This window comes from Eurypyga helias, unplaced genomic scaffold (assembly GCF_000690775.1).
Source record: "Eurypyga helias isolate BGI_N326 unplaced genomic scaffold, ASM69077v1 scaffold7792, whole genome shotgun sequence".
In the NCBI taxonomy this organism is placed as follows: domain Eukaryota; kingdom Metazoa; phylum Chordata; class Aves; order Eurypygiformes; family Eurypygidae; genus Eurypyga; species Eurypyga helias.
This window is the reverse complement of record NW_010233992.1, coordinates 10,066-25,566: the sequence shown is the minus strand read 5'-3', so window position 1 is coordinate 25,566 and position 15,501 is coordinate 10,066. Positions and strand designations below refer to the sequence as shown.

The 15,501-nt window shown below is 56.9% G+C and overlaps 1 protein-coding gene across 1 annotated transcript; it reads left to right on the top strand.

The window, feature by feature from the left end:
• Positions 1 to 5: 5 nt before the first annotated feature.
• Positions 6 to 13,551, top strand: PLA2G6 (phospholipase A2, group VI (cytosolic, calcium-independent); the record flags this gene model as incomplete). Its single annotated transcript, XM_010161889.1, has 16 exons — positions 6 to 76; positions 568 to 783; positions 1,082 to 1,262; positions 2,805 to 2,992; positions 4,191 to 4,287; positions 5,232 to 5,414; positions 5,629 to 5,737; positions 6,320 to 6,469; positions 8,130 to 8,220; positions 8,851 to 9,014; positions 9,529 to 9,679; positions 9,862 to 9,998; positions 10,628 to 10,782; positions 11,501 to 11,668; positions 12,681 to 12,754; positions 13,410 to 13,551. Coding segments are annotated over 16 exons (2,277 nt in total), but the record flags the coding sequence as incomplete, so codon positions are not given.
• Between the last annotated feature and the right edge of the window lie 1,950 nt (positions 13,552 to 15,501).

Here is a 15,501-nt window from a genome sequence, read left to right as displayed (position 1 = left end):
CCCTCTATCAGAACAGCCTCGCTCGCTCCTGGGATTGCCTGCTGGTGAATCCCCAGAGCCCGCAGGTCGCTTTCCGGTAAGTGACGGACCTTGAGCAACCCCTACTCAAACGTGAAACTGCCAGTCTCCCAAATCTCCAGTCCCAGCTGTCTGTGGGCATGGGGCGAAGTGTTCGGTCAGCAGGGGGGCTCGTGAGGAGTGCGGACCCTCGTGTGTGCTGGTGGAGGAGGGGCCATCAGCTTGTGAGAACAGGGTAGGACAGAGTCCAAACGCTGAAAATGGGCAACTGTGAGATGGTCACTTGGGTCACAACATCCCCAGGTACGTGCACCTCTGCTCGTACCCGTTGCTGCGGTAGCATCTGGAATATGGGATGCTTCGGCCCAAAAGTTCATGTTCCTCAGGAAGAGGAGATGCTCCCTTCCCTTGCAACAAGTGTGACACCAGACGAGGAGCAATAGGAAAGGCCCCAGCACTAACGTTTGGAGAAGAACTCTTTCTCTTAGATACACGGAATGGAGATTGTTTCTTTGAGCAGGACCAATGCTGCGTTTGCTTTTCCTCCAGGCTCTTCCAGCTGGACAACGAAGCAGATGCCCTGCTGCGTTTCGAGCAGTACGCCGGGCAGCTGCGCCCTTTCTACGAGAGCTCGCACCAGCCTCTGTCGCTGGAGGATCTCCAGCAGCTCAGTGACTGCTTTCGCAACCACCCCAGCTGGTCCGTGGCACACATCGCGGTGGAGATCGGTCGTCGTGAGAGCTTCCGGCACAACCACGTCCTGAGGCAAGGGGCAGGGAGGGGTCTCCAGTGGGCCTGGTGCTCGGGAGGGCAAGCTAGTCCAGGTTTGGGGATCTTGACTTGATGTACTGAAGCAACAGGGGCTGCTTTTTGGAGGAGCTTAACACCTGTGGTGACCGCAGAGGGCTGCGTGGTGGCCCTTCCCCGCGCTCCTTCCCTGACAAGAGGTTGGGGTTTTTACTGGGCCTGTTGTGGAAGGTACCTTTGTGTCGGCTCCCAGGGCAGCTGCGCGTCCTCGTCTTCGCAGCCCTTCCTTGGCCTCACGTTGACTCGCCTCTTGCAGCTGCGTGAACAGCACGGACAGTGAGGATGGCTGCACCCCGCTGCACCTGGCGTGCCGCAAGGGAGACATGGAGTGCCTGCTGGAGCTGCTGGAGTGCCACGCGCGGGTGGACATTACTGACAGGAACGGGGAGACCGTTTTCCACTATGCTGTGCGAGGGAACAGCCCCCAGATCATCGAGGTGGGAGCGATTTCGAAGCTGGGGGAGTGGGACTAGAATGGCGTGAGGAGGGGGACAGGAAGATGGCTGGAGACAGAGCAGGACAAAGCCGGTTCCCTCTGCTGCAGCATCTCATTAGGACTTGAGGCTGGTTTCGGCCTCTTTCTTCCCCCTTTACTGGTGCTGTTTCATCTAAGTCGGCTCCAGATTCCATCCTGCAGTGGAACAAGGATATTAAGCAAGTTTCCTCAGAAAGTGTCCTTACTGCTATTTGCATCGAGCCTTCATCCTGCCTTTCCTCAGGCCCTTGGCTGTCCCTTCTCCTAGCAGGGTACTTGGTTCTGGGCAGAGCGTTCCGCTGGGGCAGCATGTGATTAGGCTGCTGTGGGGGAGTGTGTGTTGCCCGCAGACTGCAGGACAGTTGGGAGCTGCCCCGGGCTCTCCTCAGCTGCAGAACCTGTTGTTTGAACTGAGTGGCCTTGCATGGGGCCAGCGAGCAGAGCCTCGAGGCTGGTCTGAAGCCAGCAGCCTTCTCGATTGCTGAGAAGCTCTGGGCAGAGTGACAGGGTTCACAGGGATGTGGATGGCCTTCCACCGTGGTTCCTCAGGTCTGTTGGCTCCCCAGCACCGGTGTGAGACCGGTGTGAGACCAGCTGTCTCCTGCTGCACCCCCTGTTTTTGCCCAATACCTGTTGTGACAGCTCTCCCTCTGCCTGCCAGACCGTGCCAGGGTTTTGTAATGCATGGTGGGGAGGGATGACGATCAGGGCTTGCCGTGCCATGGAGCAAGGCAGCTGGGACCTTTGTATTAAAAAGATAGGCTCTTCCTTTATTTCTCTGATGGCAGCAACCTGGCTTGTTATTACAGAAGTACTTCCAGGTCTGCCCTGCCTCCTGTTTTTTTTTTCTCTCTTGATTCCTTGTTAAAGCAGGGAAAAGCTGCTCTGAATTCCCACTTCTCCTGTGTGCAGCAGGGCTTGCAGGGTTTCCCCAGTCCGGCAGTGGGATATTTTTGTGTAACAAATCAGTCAGCTGGTAACAGCTCTAAAATTTACGGGAAGAATAGGAAAATTTCTTCAAACGTAGCCCCACAGGTGTATTTTAAACAGATTCCTGTTTGTATCTGAAAGCGGGGCCGGAGGGGGGGTTGCAGGGGAGGTGTCGGGCTTCTGTCTGCTGCCTGGCCTTGGTAGCTGATGGGGCCACAGCAAGAGAGGAAAGTACTGGTTGCAGTTTGTGCTCTTGTTGGGCTGGGCTGAGCTTGGCTCACGCAGTGGACGATGGTGGGAGCCTGCTGGGCTGTGTTGGTCAAGGTGGTGCGAGCCCTTTTCGGCAAGAGCGGCGTCCCAGAAGCACCCAGGCCAGAGGAAGAGGGCACAGAGCAGCGATAAACCCTTTGGGGAGAGAAAACAAGGAGTGCTTGCATAGCTACTGCGTTGGAAGCAGGGGTGGAGAAGGTAGCATTGCGAGAAGCCTGGTGCTCCAGAGTCTGTCCTTGGAGCTCGGGAAGAGAGACAGTGCTCTTTCCTGTCCGTTTATTTATCTGTTGCCTCCTGTTCCCAGCTCCTGGGCAGAACCCCGACGGCTGGCTTGGACCACCTGAGCCGTGAAGGGCTGACCGCTCTGCATCTCGCCTGTCAGCTGGGCAAAGAAGACATGGTTCGGTCTCTGCTGAAATGCCGTGCCAGCTGCAGCGTCGTGGGGACGCTGGGCTACCCCATCCACACAGCGCTCAAGTTCTCCCAGAAGGGGTGAGTGAGTTGCTGGGGCTGCCAGAACAGGGCTCTGCCTCCAGTTTGGGGACCCTTCTTGCTCAGAGTAGGAAGATGTCCCGTGCTGTCCTCCGCTGCATAACTGAGTTGGGAAGAGAACAAAGCAGTGCTGGTGTGGAAAAGAAACACTTTCAGAAAGAAAATATTCCCCCTAAATTTATCTGTATATGTTACTTAGTATCAGGCATCAGAGGAAAGACAGATTTAAAAAGAAAAGGTTTGTGAAATACTCTTTTCTCAGAAGGAGCTGTGAGAATATGGTTTGCTGATGCATAAATAGTCCTGCTAATGGCTGTGCCTCTGTCTCTGCGCGCTCTGATCCTAATAAGCTTTCTTTTCAAAGCCTAGTGATTCCTGACTCCCGTGGCCAGAAGTACTCTTGACTCTTAATAACACGCTCTGGAACAGAATCAAAAGAGACACAATGTTTACTCCGTTTTGCTTCCTCTGGGGAACTTTGACTCCCTTTGTATGTGCTTGTGCTGTTTAACGTCCGTGGAGTGCCTGAGCTGTACAAATAGGGCTCTCGAGTCAACACTAGCTGCTGCTGGCTAATTTTTCAGCATTTTGAAAAGCCCTTTCCAACATCAGAGACATGGTAATAAGCCTCAGATGTGCTTAGGTCCCTTAGTTTGCAGTGGGGCTCGATCTCTTGTACGTGCTTATTTGGTGGTGTTCAGAGTGGAGAGCGTGTGCTTGTTTCCCAGGTCCACCCACCCACGCTTCCTTGGCACTAGCGGCCGGTCTGTTCACACTAGGTGTGGTTTTTCACTCAGAGGGATGTACACAGGTTCTTCATTTCAGCAAGAACTGAACTCTTTGGGTTTTATCCCCAAGTTTCCACGGGGAGAGAGGGAGAAGAGAATTTCCCCTCAGGTCATGAGAGTGTCCAGAAATGGCATATTCCTGTATTGGAGAAGCAGCCAGCTGCTGCTCCGCAACTGGGAATTGGGAAGGGATTCTCCTGCTTCCTCCGACCACTGTGCTCCTTGCGTGCTTCCTGTTGCACCCTGCCTTTCTAAAAAGAGCAAGCTGAAACGGCGGCAGAGGAACTTGGAAGTGCTGCAGGGAGCCTGCTGCTGCGGAAGGGTTTCCCGAAGGACTCTGGGCGGGAGGCAGGTGCTGACTCTTGAGTTGAGATGCAGCCGCCCATCCGATGTCCCGCTCTCTTCTCCAGGTGCGCCCAGGCCATCCTCGAGGCGGATACCAGCCAGGTTCGCTCCAAGGACCCACGCTATGAAGCCACTCCGCTGCACTGGGCCAAGAAGGCAGAGGTAAACGGGGCCGGTCCATGGCGAGGGCCTGTGCTTCCACTCAGCAGCTGGTCAGTTCCTCCTGCTGCTGACCTCTCCCTTTCCTGTGTGCACGGGCAGAGCTCTGGGAGCATCAGAGCCCAGCCAGCGGCCCAGCATTTGAGTCTCCTTGCCCTGTGCTGATCAGTGCTGTTTGCACGGAGGGGACAGAGCAGTGGACCCTTGAGTAAGACAAACTGCTGAGCTCTTCCCTAGTTGTCTTCCTTGGCTGTGAAACGGCCAGCCGGTTTCTTCCCTTGTTCCTGGGGAGATTGCAGCTGTGCCGCGGTTACATTACCCCTGGGGGGAGCTCTCTCCTTGTGACTGACAGATTCATGGAAGGAAGGAGATGCATGCCTTGAAAACTGGAGGGAGAGGGAGGTAGGCACAGGGCGGGGGTATGTGGTGTACAGTCCGTCTTCTGCCAGAGATGGGCTGATACACCGTGCTGGAGCACCTGAATGGTGCTTGTAGCAAGCAGAGGACGTTCCTACAGCAGGACTGTTTTCCCTCCTGCGTTATCAGGAATGGCCTGTGGAGTTTGGGAGCAGACATACGTCCGTTTGGCTTACAACAAGAAGATGAAAAAGCGAACTTTTCCCTCCAGTCTGCAAGGATTCTGGCCCGAGTAGGAACAGTTCTTTTCTCAGCCAGTTGCCACGCTTGCATATAAGTCCCAAAACATCCAGGAGCTTTAGCCAGATTGTGAAACCACCGACTAGTTCTCCGGTTTTAGACTGAGAAACTCCCTCTCCAGTGCTTGGAACAGCGCCGCTGGCATCTGCCAGCCAGCTGTGTCTGGGCCAAGGGTCCCGCCTCTTCCCCGCTTTGCTTGCCGCCAGACCTGGATGGTTTGAGCACCCAGGCGCTTGTCCTCACGACGGCTTTCTCTCTTCTTGCCCCGGCACGTGCGCGCTGGGGCACAGATGACGCGGCTGCTGCTGGAGTACGGCTCCGAGGTGAATTCGACCAGCTGCACGGCCGACATGGCGCTGCATATTGCGGTCAAGAGGGGACGCTTCGACTGCGCCATGGTGCTGCTGACACACGGCGCCCACACCAACGCCAGGGGCCAGGATGGCAACACGCCGCTGCACCTGGCCATGAAGGTGAGCCTTCTGTGGAGGCTGCTGGGCAGGAGAAAGAGGGTTTTCTTCGAGGGTTGAGGCGTGGAAAGACGCCTTTGATTTTCCAGGTGTTGTCTTTCATGGGGTGATCCCATGCGGGTGCTTTGGCTAATGAAAACAGGAGGGAGGGGATGAGAGATGACGTAGCCAAGGGGAGCATGGCTCTTGACCGAGCTTTCTCTTGTCCTCTCCCTAGCATGACCACCTGGATATGATCAAAGCGATCGTCGTCTTTGGAGGGGATGTTGAGATCCCCAATGATTTTGGGGAGACACCAGGGCTGTTGGCAGCCAGGAGCAGCAAAGGTGAGGGCGCAGGTCAGCAGCCTTACAAGGACGAACGTGGCATCCCGCCTCCCCTTGGTGGCCAAAACGGTGTCTCGGGGAGAGGTGAAAACAGGCCAGTCATGGGTGATGCTTCTCCAACATGCTTTCCCAGCTTCTAGACGCTCACGGGTCTGGCACTTCCTGAGCTAGTGGCGTAGGCTTTGTATTAATAGCCCTTGATGAATTTCTCTTCTGTGAGACAGAGATGCAAGAGGAAAAGCTGGCACGCACTCCCCCACTTCCAAGCCACGGTGTCAGGCACTGCAGGCTCCCAACGGGATGACGCAGTGTTGCCAAGCTGCCCAGGCGGAAGCAGGCCCGGGTGGTTCTTCAGTGGCAAGAAGCTTGTGGCACACAGCCTTGAAGCTGCACAGCATTGGGTGCTCCCACTGTGCACAAGCCTGGTGTTCGGGAAGAGATTTTCCTGTGCTTTCCCCTTCCCTGGGTCATCCCAGAGGTTTTGTCAGGGTCAGGGCTGCTGGGAATTTGGCAGAGACCCGCCCCGGTGTGTGCGTGCGCTGATGCTCTTTCTGATCTGTGACTCCCCCTCCGTCACCTAAGGTGCGAACCGGAAAGTGCTCTTAGACCTGCTGCAAACTGTAGGGACCGAACGCTGCCACCCACCCAACCCTGCCTCCCCAAGCCTGGCACCGTCTGCCACCTCCTTCCTGGAAGGCCAACCTTCCTCGTCGAGCAGCTTCAACAGCTTAGGTAAAGCCTTCCCTGGCGCTCCCTCGCTCTCCTCCCGTCTTGCTTCACAGCACTGTCTCAGATCTCTTCTTCGGATGGGCCGTGCTCTGGGGACTCTCTCCTAGCTTTCTGTTTCTGGTGACTCTGTCCTCTTCATCCGCTGCAGGATCCCGTCTGTTTCTTCTGCTTTCCCTTTGTGCGCTCTCTAAATCCTTGTACTCTAAACCTTCTGTATTTTAATAGACATGGCACAATGCGGCTCTGTAAATAGGAAAGGGAATACTGATTTCCTCACCCCTGGAGGAGGCGTAGGACTGAATTGCCTGCATGTACTTTATCCACGGGGTCGTGTACGGCAGGGGAGGTACCTGCTGGCCTGCCCTGGGGACCTCCCACTGTTGTGCTGGGCACAAAGAAATTAGAAGTGTGGCTCATTTAGATCCCGGAGGCGAGCAGCTGGAGGAGGGCAAGGTTGACATCCAAGGATGGGTGACCCTGGTCACAGGGTTTACGTTACGCGTAGAAAAGCCTTCCTTAGGACATCGGACTGTGTCGTGGCTTGTGCTGTGTGCTGCCCAGGCGGGGTGAACAAGCCCGTTCCAGGTGCCGGGCTTTCCTCTGGGGAGCTCCAGAGCTCGGGCAGAGGCAGCGTGAGGGGTTATGGAGTGGGCAGTGGGTGAGCTGGCTTGGAGGGAGGCTCTGACCCTCATGAGAGGAACATGCCGGTGGGTAACAGCCGCTTGCGGCCCACTTCCCCACTGAGGTTGGTGGTTTCCTTTGCAAAAACCCTCTTGTGGGGCCAGAGGACACCCCCCAGGCCCTGGAGCGTGCCTGTGTCACCGCAAGTCTCTGACTGGTGGCACCAGGACTTTCTTCTCACTGTGACCTTGTGAAGGCGACCTCCCCACTTCCAGCTCTGATGCAGTGACAGAGCAAGGTGCTTTTTTATCACGTCCATCGAAGAAACTCCTCACCACATCCACTGTCACCCGCGGCCGCCTTCTGGCCAGGGCGCTGGAAGGAGTATTTAACTTCTTTCCTCCCTCTTTCTTCTTTTGGTGTCGCAGGCTGGCTCCTCACCTAGGCTGGATTGGTGCCCCGCACCCAGGGCGGTCTGGGTATACATCAGCTGAGGGGTAACGACAAGCCACCCTGTCCCCACAGCTCTCCTGCCTAGGTGACCTCGCAGGGCTAGATCTAGGTTTTACCTTACGGCTTGCAGTAAACGGCGTAGCGGGCACGCTGCTAGGCTCTGCCTTCTCTCTCACCTGCTGTGCTCATCATCTGCTTCCACAAACCCTTTGTCTCTGCCCGTGCATCTCCAGCTTCCTCAAAGGATGGGGTGTCTCCTCTTTGGTGTGGAGTTTAAGCCCCGGGGGGGGATACCTGGTGGCTGTGGGTAAGATGGCTTGCGTCTCCTGCAGCGAGCTGTATTCCATTGGGAAGGGAGTTGAATGTTCTCTGTGTGATTATGGTGATGATTTCCTGCAGGGGTGGGAGGTCTGGGGACCCTGACCAAGCTTTCTGGGGCAGAGAGAATGTAGGAAGAATAATTGAAGGTTTTTTCTAACTGATGAAGTATAATTTGGTTGAGTGATCTCTCCGAGGCACGCATCGGGGGGTTCAGGTAGCAGAGCGGTCTCTAATTTTTGTTTCCCTTTGCACGTTCACGGCCCTCTAGGGTACAAGGACCTTCTGTATGTCTCCACAACGCTTGGGCAGTTGCTGAAGGCACCAGATGTTGTGGACTCGCCCAGTGAGGGGAGAAGAGCGTAAGTCCTCAGAACTGATGTTATTTAGTGTCCCTTGGCCTTGCCAGTCTTGCCAGGAGCCCCCCCTGCGCCCCATTGCCTTAAATCTCTGTTCCCATAAACAACCATCGCCTGTTCCTTCCTGGAGCTGCAGCAGAGCCCCAACTAGCAGGTGTAACCCCAGCTCTGTCCCTCCCCTCTGCCGCTGGGCACCAAACGCTGTCTGGGCTTCGTGATTTCACCATCGGCACACGCCGCCCCGGCTCCCGCCCAGCTGCTCAGCAGTGGAGGCGAGCGGAGGGAGCGTTGGCACCGGAGTGCTGCTCGCAGGAAGTCGGGGTGTCTGACTTCTGTTCTGAGACAGTAATATCCGTAAATGCGTAGTAAGGGACTTGGATGTGGCTTGGGAATGCCCAGTGTAGAGGTTAGAGATGGCTAAAGGAGCAGGCGGTGGTGCACCAGCCCTGACGAGGTTTATCTGGCCGTGTCCAGTCGGTTGAGGAAGCGCCGCTGCGTTTATTTACTGATTACACCGTCCACGGCAGCGTTCTCGTTAATGACCTGGTTTCCCACCCCCAGGGCCACGTTCCCACGTGGCGTGCTGCAGTTTGTGAGCTGTCCCACAGCTTACACCTGTCTCTCTTTCTCCAGTCACGACCGCCTCCTGTGCCTGGACGGAGGGGGCATCCGGGGCCTGGTGCTCATCCAGCTCCTCCTGGCTATCGAAAAGGCTGCGGGCCGTCCCATTCGTGAGATTTTTGACTGGATCGCTGGGACCAGCACTGGGGGGATCTTGGCCTTGGCTATTGTACACGGTGAGGACAGTGCAAATGAGGGGCCCCCTTCTCGCTCCTGTGGGCTCGAGCGCTCCTCTCTGGGGAGCGGGTGCAGGGTGGGAGCTGCCTCTCTTGGTCCCGACTGAGCTTTGTTGTCCCTGGCAAAGGAGGGAAGGGATGTTTGTTAATGAGGGAAAGCCTAGACCTGGCTTTGGGCTCGATTCAGCTGGCCTTGAGCAGCCTTCTGGGTTTTGGGAAGCGCATGGCGGCAGAGTGCAATGTTCTGTTCTTCCTACTTTCTCCACGGGGGTTTCACAAGGTGATCGGCACTTTGTGGTAGCAGGAATCTACTCTCCGAGCTTGCTCTTTGTCTTTAATCCTTCCCAGTCATGCTGCTGAGGTCCGAGCAGATGACAGGCAGCCTGGGAAAGGGGATGGGATTGGGGGCGACACCTCCCATCTCTCACTGGGAAGTCCTAGCTCTGATGCACTGTTTGTTCTGCCTGCCCTTCCTCCCGCCTCCTGCTCCTGCCGACGCTGTTGCCTGTCTCAGGGAAGTCCATGGACTACATGCGCTGCCTGTACTTCCGCATGAAGGACATGGTGTTCCGGGGGTCTCGGCCCTACGAGTCGGAGCCCCTGGATGAGTTCTTGAAGAAAGAATTTGGGGAAAACACCAAAATGACAGATGTCCAGAAACCCAAGTAAGTCCTGCCTGGGGCTGCGCCGGCTGATGCTCTCCTGAGCGTGCTCTAGACCCCTCGGCAGAGATGCTCAGCCTCTCCATAGGGCACATCTGGAGGACTGTGACGTGCAGACTATTGAAGCCAGAAATACTGGGGTTTTTTTCCATTTTACACTTACCCTGTCCTGTCCTTTCCCCCAGGGTTATAGTGACGGGGACGTTGTGTGACCGGCAGCCAGCTGAGCTCCACCTTTTCCGGAATTACCCTGTACCAGAGACGAAAACCTCCACTGAGTACAAGACAAGCGCGTCTTTCAAACCACTCACGCAGCCAGAAGGTAAGCACGGGCACACAGCAGTCCAGCTGGTTGGCAGGGGAGGGGGCTGTCCCTCAGAGACAGAAGATTTCCTGTTCTTCCTCCCATTGCTCTGAGAATCAGGGTGTCCCAGCAATGTCCTTTCCCTGATCTTGACTTGTAGCTTTGCCTAGTGCTGGTTCCCTTTTCTCCTCTCTCCTCTGCCCTGGGATTCCCTTGTACCAGGAAGAGGGGCTGGCTAGTGAGGTTCATGAGGAAGAGGTCTGCGTACAGTCAGTACCTTTCCCTGGGCTCTGCGGACCAGATTAACGCGGAAAGGCCACGTGATTGGAGCACGCAGCCCCCTCCAGCTCGCTTCTTTCTTTGTCTAGCGACCATAACTGCTTCACCATCAAAATAGTAGCAACGAAGCTGGTAGAGAGTGAATTTGTACCAGGATACGTAGAAGATGGTGAGAACAATTTTGAGAGCCCCCCAGAATAATCCTGTGTGTCCAAGCAGAGGCACTGCTGCTGGGAGAAGGAGGCACAGCTATCTAGGGCAGGGTCTCCCGGGGTGGCAAGCCCTCCTGGGCTGTGTCGGCGAAGGCAGGGTGCTTCTTGCACACTGGGAAGGTGATGCCAGAGGCCGTGCGCTTTCTCTCCCTCCAGACCAACTCGTGTGGCGTGCTGCCCGCTGCAGCGGAGCGGCTCCCACTTACTTCCGGCCGATAGGCCGCTTTCTGGATGGCGGGCTGCTAGCCAACAACCCGACCCTCGACGCCATGACGGAGATCCACGAGTACAACAAGACGCTGATCAAGAAGGTGAGGGAAATCCTCCCCTGGCTGGTGACTGGGGTATTATGGGCTCCACTGAGCCTCCTTTGAAGGGGAAGAGGGTTTGGGAATGGACGTCTCCGTAGTGGATAAGTTAGCAGTGTAGCACCCTAGAAGGGAGCGTATGGAGAGGGATGCGTGTTGGGAATGGTGGCCAAGAGGTGAAATACCCCTTCTGACATGGGTGTGGGACGGGGAGGCAGCCCCATCAGCCTGTCCTTGCTGCTTTGGGTAAGGATATGATTCGGTTGATAGTTGTGTGTGGCTCTTGACGCAGCTCTGCGGGGCCTTTTTCTGCCCAAAATTAAACAGAGAGGACAACAGTAGGTCACTCTGCGAGGCTGAAGAGCGAGTGCCTTCTGTGGTGTGGCAGGTTCCTCAGGGAGATGGCTACCTGCTGGCAGCTCCCGCTCCCTGTAGCTGAAAGCGGAGCTGTGTGGCCAAAATGCCTGAAGGAGGTGAACTGTTTTGGAGTCATCCGGTCCCAGGGCTCATCTCTGGGTTGGTCCCATGGCTGTGGATGTCAGGGCCAGAACAGTGCAGTCATGGGTTATGCCTGTCTCAGCAGGCAGGACTGAAGGTGGGGGAGAGAAAAGGCCACCAAGTCTTTTGCCTGGGCTATGAGGGCTCTCCCGAGACTGCTGCGACAGACACGCTGCACCCTCGTCGCTGGTCCTCGCAAACAAATGCTTTGTTCCATCCACAGGGTCAGAGGCAGAAAGTAAGGAAATTGGGATTGGTGGTCTCCCTGGGGACGGGCAAACCTCCGCAGGTCCCCGTGAGCTCTGTGGATGTTTTCCGCCCCTCCAACCCTTGGGAGCTGGCGAAGACCGTCTTTGGGGCCAGGGAGCTTGGCAAGATGGTGGTGGATTGTGTGAGTACTGGGAGGAGGGGTGGGGGAAAACCCCTGGGGCTGCTTGCGGGGAGGGAGCAAAGGTTTCCGGTCTTCAGCTTCTTCCTTTTGGAAGAAAATTGTCTTGGAACTGCTCTGGCCATGGCCAGTTCAAGGAATGGATATAGAGGGTAACCTAAGAATTGCGGGGGCGCAGCAGGTCTGAGGCTCTGCTTGCCTGTTCAGGGTTCCGAGTGCCCAGGGAAGGGCAGTTCCTGCAGCTGTAAGGAGCTGAGGTGTGGGAGAGCCGAGGGCGGGATGGTGGCCAGTGACCCCTAGGAACACTCGTGAAACTCCCTATCTTTCCAGGGAGCGTTGATTATCATCTGAGCAACCTGGACCAAAAATAATCACTGCTCAGAAAACAGCAGTTCGTTTTCCTTAGGCAAAGCTTTGTTATCCCCACCAGGGAAATGAGCAAATGCCGGAGAAGTGGGAGTGTCACCAACAAAAAGCAGTAGCTGAGAGCTGTGTGTAATGAGGGTTCGTTCTCGGATGCTTTGGAAAGAAGCTCATTAAATGAAATAAGCTTTTAATGTACATGAAAACACTCCGAAGGAGCGAAAGCCAGAGAGATCCAGAACTGAGGTTTTGACTATAATTCTCTCACTTTGTCTCCTCTTAGCTTCCTAAAGCCAGAAAATACCTGGAGAGGTCCCTCTGCTTCCCCTGTCTCTTATTTCAGGGCTCTCAGGGAAGCTGTCCCAGGACAGCCCAGGAAGCCTGCAGTACCCTCAGGCTCTACTGGTGCTGGGCTTGGACAGCAGTGGGTAGAGGTGAAATCCCAAGGAGGATGGAGGATCTGTAGGGTGCAATGCCTTGTGTCCCGAGGATCCCGGGGCAGTGTTCTTACCTTAAACAGACGTGAACGTTGCCATCCAGGACGCGCTTGCTCCTAGCTTTCCCTCTCTCTCTGCGGCTCGTGAGAGTTCGTGATGGCGCGGGGGGAGAGCAGCGTCCATCGGGCTCTAACCGTGGGCTGTTTCTCCTGCAGTGCACTGACGCAGATGGCCCAGCTGTGGATCGTGCCAGGGCCTGGTGTGAGATGACGGATGTCCCATATTTTCGGTAGGAGCTTCCTTCCCGCTCTCTGCACCCGCCTATTTTTAGCCCTCTCGCTTCAGACCTGCCCGCGGCACACGCCATCCCAAATCGCCTCTCCTCCGGCGGCATCCCTGTCCCCCTGCCCCCTCAGTGACGCGTTGGAGGATGCCACGGCCCGCTCCATGAGCTGAGCATGCCTTGTCTGGGGACAGTTAGTGGGGGCTGGGGGGGTGCTGTCATGCAGAGGGTGCGCTTCAGCCCTACCCCGCTGTGCGGCTGCGTGACTGAGTCTTGGCCTCGAGCACGGTTGAGCCTTGGAGGGAGGGGGAAGGCCTCTGCTCCGCAGGCCTGCTAGACAAAGGGAAGTGAATTCCCAGGATGGTGGGAGCCACTTGGTGCGAGTTTTGTGCTTGGCACGCATGCTGCCTCGCCGCGCCCGTGTTTGTGCCCGGCCGGTGACGCCGTCTCGCCCTACGCAGGCTGACTGAGTCTTGGCCTCGAGCACGGTTGAGCCTTGGAGGGAGGGGGAAGGCCTCTGCTCCGCAGGCCTGCTAGACAAAGGGAAGTGAATTCCCAGGATGGTGGGAGCCACTTGGTGCGAGTTTTGTGCTTGGCACGCATGCTGCCTCGCCGCGCCCGTGTTTGTGCCCGGCCGGTGACGCCGTCTCGCCCTACGCAGGCTCAGCCCTCAGCTGCAGACGGAAGTGATGCTGGACGAGGTGAACGACGCCGTGCTGGTGAACGCTCTCTGGGACACCCAGCTTTACATCTACCAGCAGCGGGAGCAGTTTGAGCAGCTGGTCCAACATCTCTGCCGGTGACTGACCTGGAGGTTCCCGTTCGGCCTCCCCGTGGCGAGGAGTGGCAGACACTGACACAGCTCGGGTTTGCCCTCCGACAGAGACGTTGAGGTGGGGGAGGCGCTGCTGCTACTAACGAGGAGTTAATGTTAACTAGACAACGGCGCACATACACGTGTATTCCAGGACACGCCCCTGTGTTCCCAGGCAGCTCTGACAGTTCTCTTGGAGCTGTAGCCCCATCCCTGCTGCTGCGCTCCCTCTTGCTGCCCCGCTCTCTGACCGCGCGGCCCTCCCCCATGCCAGGCCCCCCACCCTGTCCTGAGTCTGTCTCGCTGCCAAAGCACCCGGCGCCTTCCCACGTCACAGGATGGGCCAAGGCCAGGTAAAGCTGCAGGGATTCCTTGGTCCACTGGGACCAAGGTGTTTCGGAGTGTGGGCATAAAGGGATTATTCTTCCCTCAACTCGCGTGGTTTGAAGGGGAGCAGCAACGCTGCAGCTTTCCGCGGCAGATGCGACGCAGAGCGTTGTGACTGGCCTTGGGAGAAAGGGGAACCTTCTCTGAGCCGGTTGTTTTCCGTAGCACCTTCCCCTTTCCCCTCCCAGGTGGCCACGCTGGTACCGACTGCGCCCAGGCTGGGAGCAGACTGCCCAGGGCCCGTTCCGTGCCCCCCGGCTCGCTGTGCTTCCCTTTGCTGTAGGGCTGAGATGGGAAAGCCGGTCGTTACTGGCAGCAGGCTCAAGCTGCGGGACAACAGCCTCGGCTTGGGGGAGAGACGGTTTCCTTTTCCCCTTACCATGGAATTGGAATGCTCTGAGCTCTGTTCCCACCACAGATGCTGACCCTGGGATAATCTGGATTTACTTTATTTACTGCTGACAGGTCCGTGGTGAATGCCACACGACTCAAATGTTTCTGCCGTGAGTTTTCCTATTTATAAATGATCTGTGTGTCTACGTGGAGGTATTTTGGGGAGTAACCTGTGAAACGGAATTCTCAGTCGTGTGCTTCTGACTGGCTGGACTGCTGCTGTGAGCAGCGCTTGTCTGCAAAGCTGATGTGACTCGAAATAAAGAGAGGTCCCCTGTCACGCAGCCCTGGGCCCCTGGTCTTTTTCTCCACCCTGTGGTGTCGTGGGGAGGCCTGGGCCTACAGCCTCTGACTGTCTTACAGGTAGGGAAGGGGGAACTGGGCTCCGGGAGGCACGGGCTTGTACCCTGTCCCTGCAGCCAGCCCTGGGGGCAGGTGAGTGGCTGTCCCACAAAGCACAGCACCGGTTCCAGCCAGGAGAGGCTCTGGGCCAGCTCCTGTTCGGGAATCCTCTTGGAGCTGACCTGGCCTAAAGAAGAACACCAAAAACCCTGGGGGTAGAAATGACTGGAGTCAAGGCTTTAAATTCCGTGCTCCTAGGTGCTTCCTGGTCAAGGAACTGCTCCAGGATTGCTGTCCCTGGTGCCCACCAGTTCCTACGGGACACCACTGGCAGGAGCGTGGGTGCAGAGTCCTCCGTAAGGCTAAAAACGGGTTATCTGCCCGCCCATCTTCCCTTTCAAAAACGAGACACGGGGATTAGGGGTTTTAATGTGGAGGAAAGGGGTTTTCGTCCTATGTAACGGAGGGGCTTACCTTCCTGTGGGAAAACATCCCGTGTCTTGGGCTGGAGAAAACATGAGCTGCTTCCTGCTGTTTGCCCCCGCCTGGCCCTGTCTGCCCTCTGTGAGCCTGCAGCGTCGGCAGGGAGTTCCCGGGGTGGCCTCCGCTCCGTGCACGCGGGCAGGGAGAGCGGGAGGCTTTCGGCACCAGCTGCCCTTGGGGAGTCTCCCCGAGACCCCGAGTGGGAGGGACGCGAAGAGCCAGAGGGCCGAGGCCCGGGGTGTGGGAACAGGGAAGAGGTGAAACCCGCTTTGAGCTCCCCTTCCGCTTCCCCCAGCTCCCGTTACTTGCCGCCCGCGATGGTGAGATGACAGCG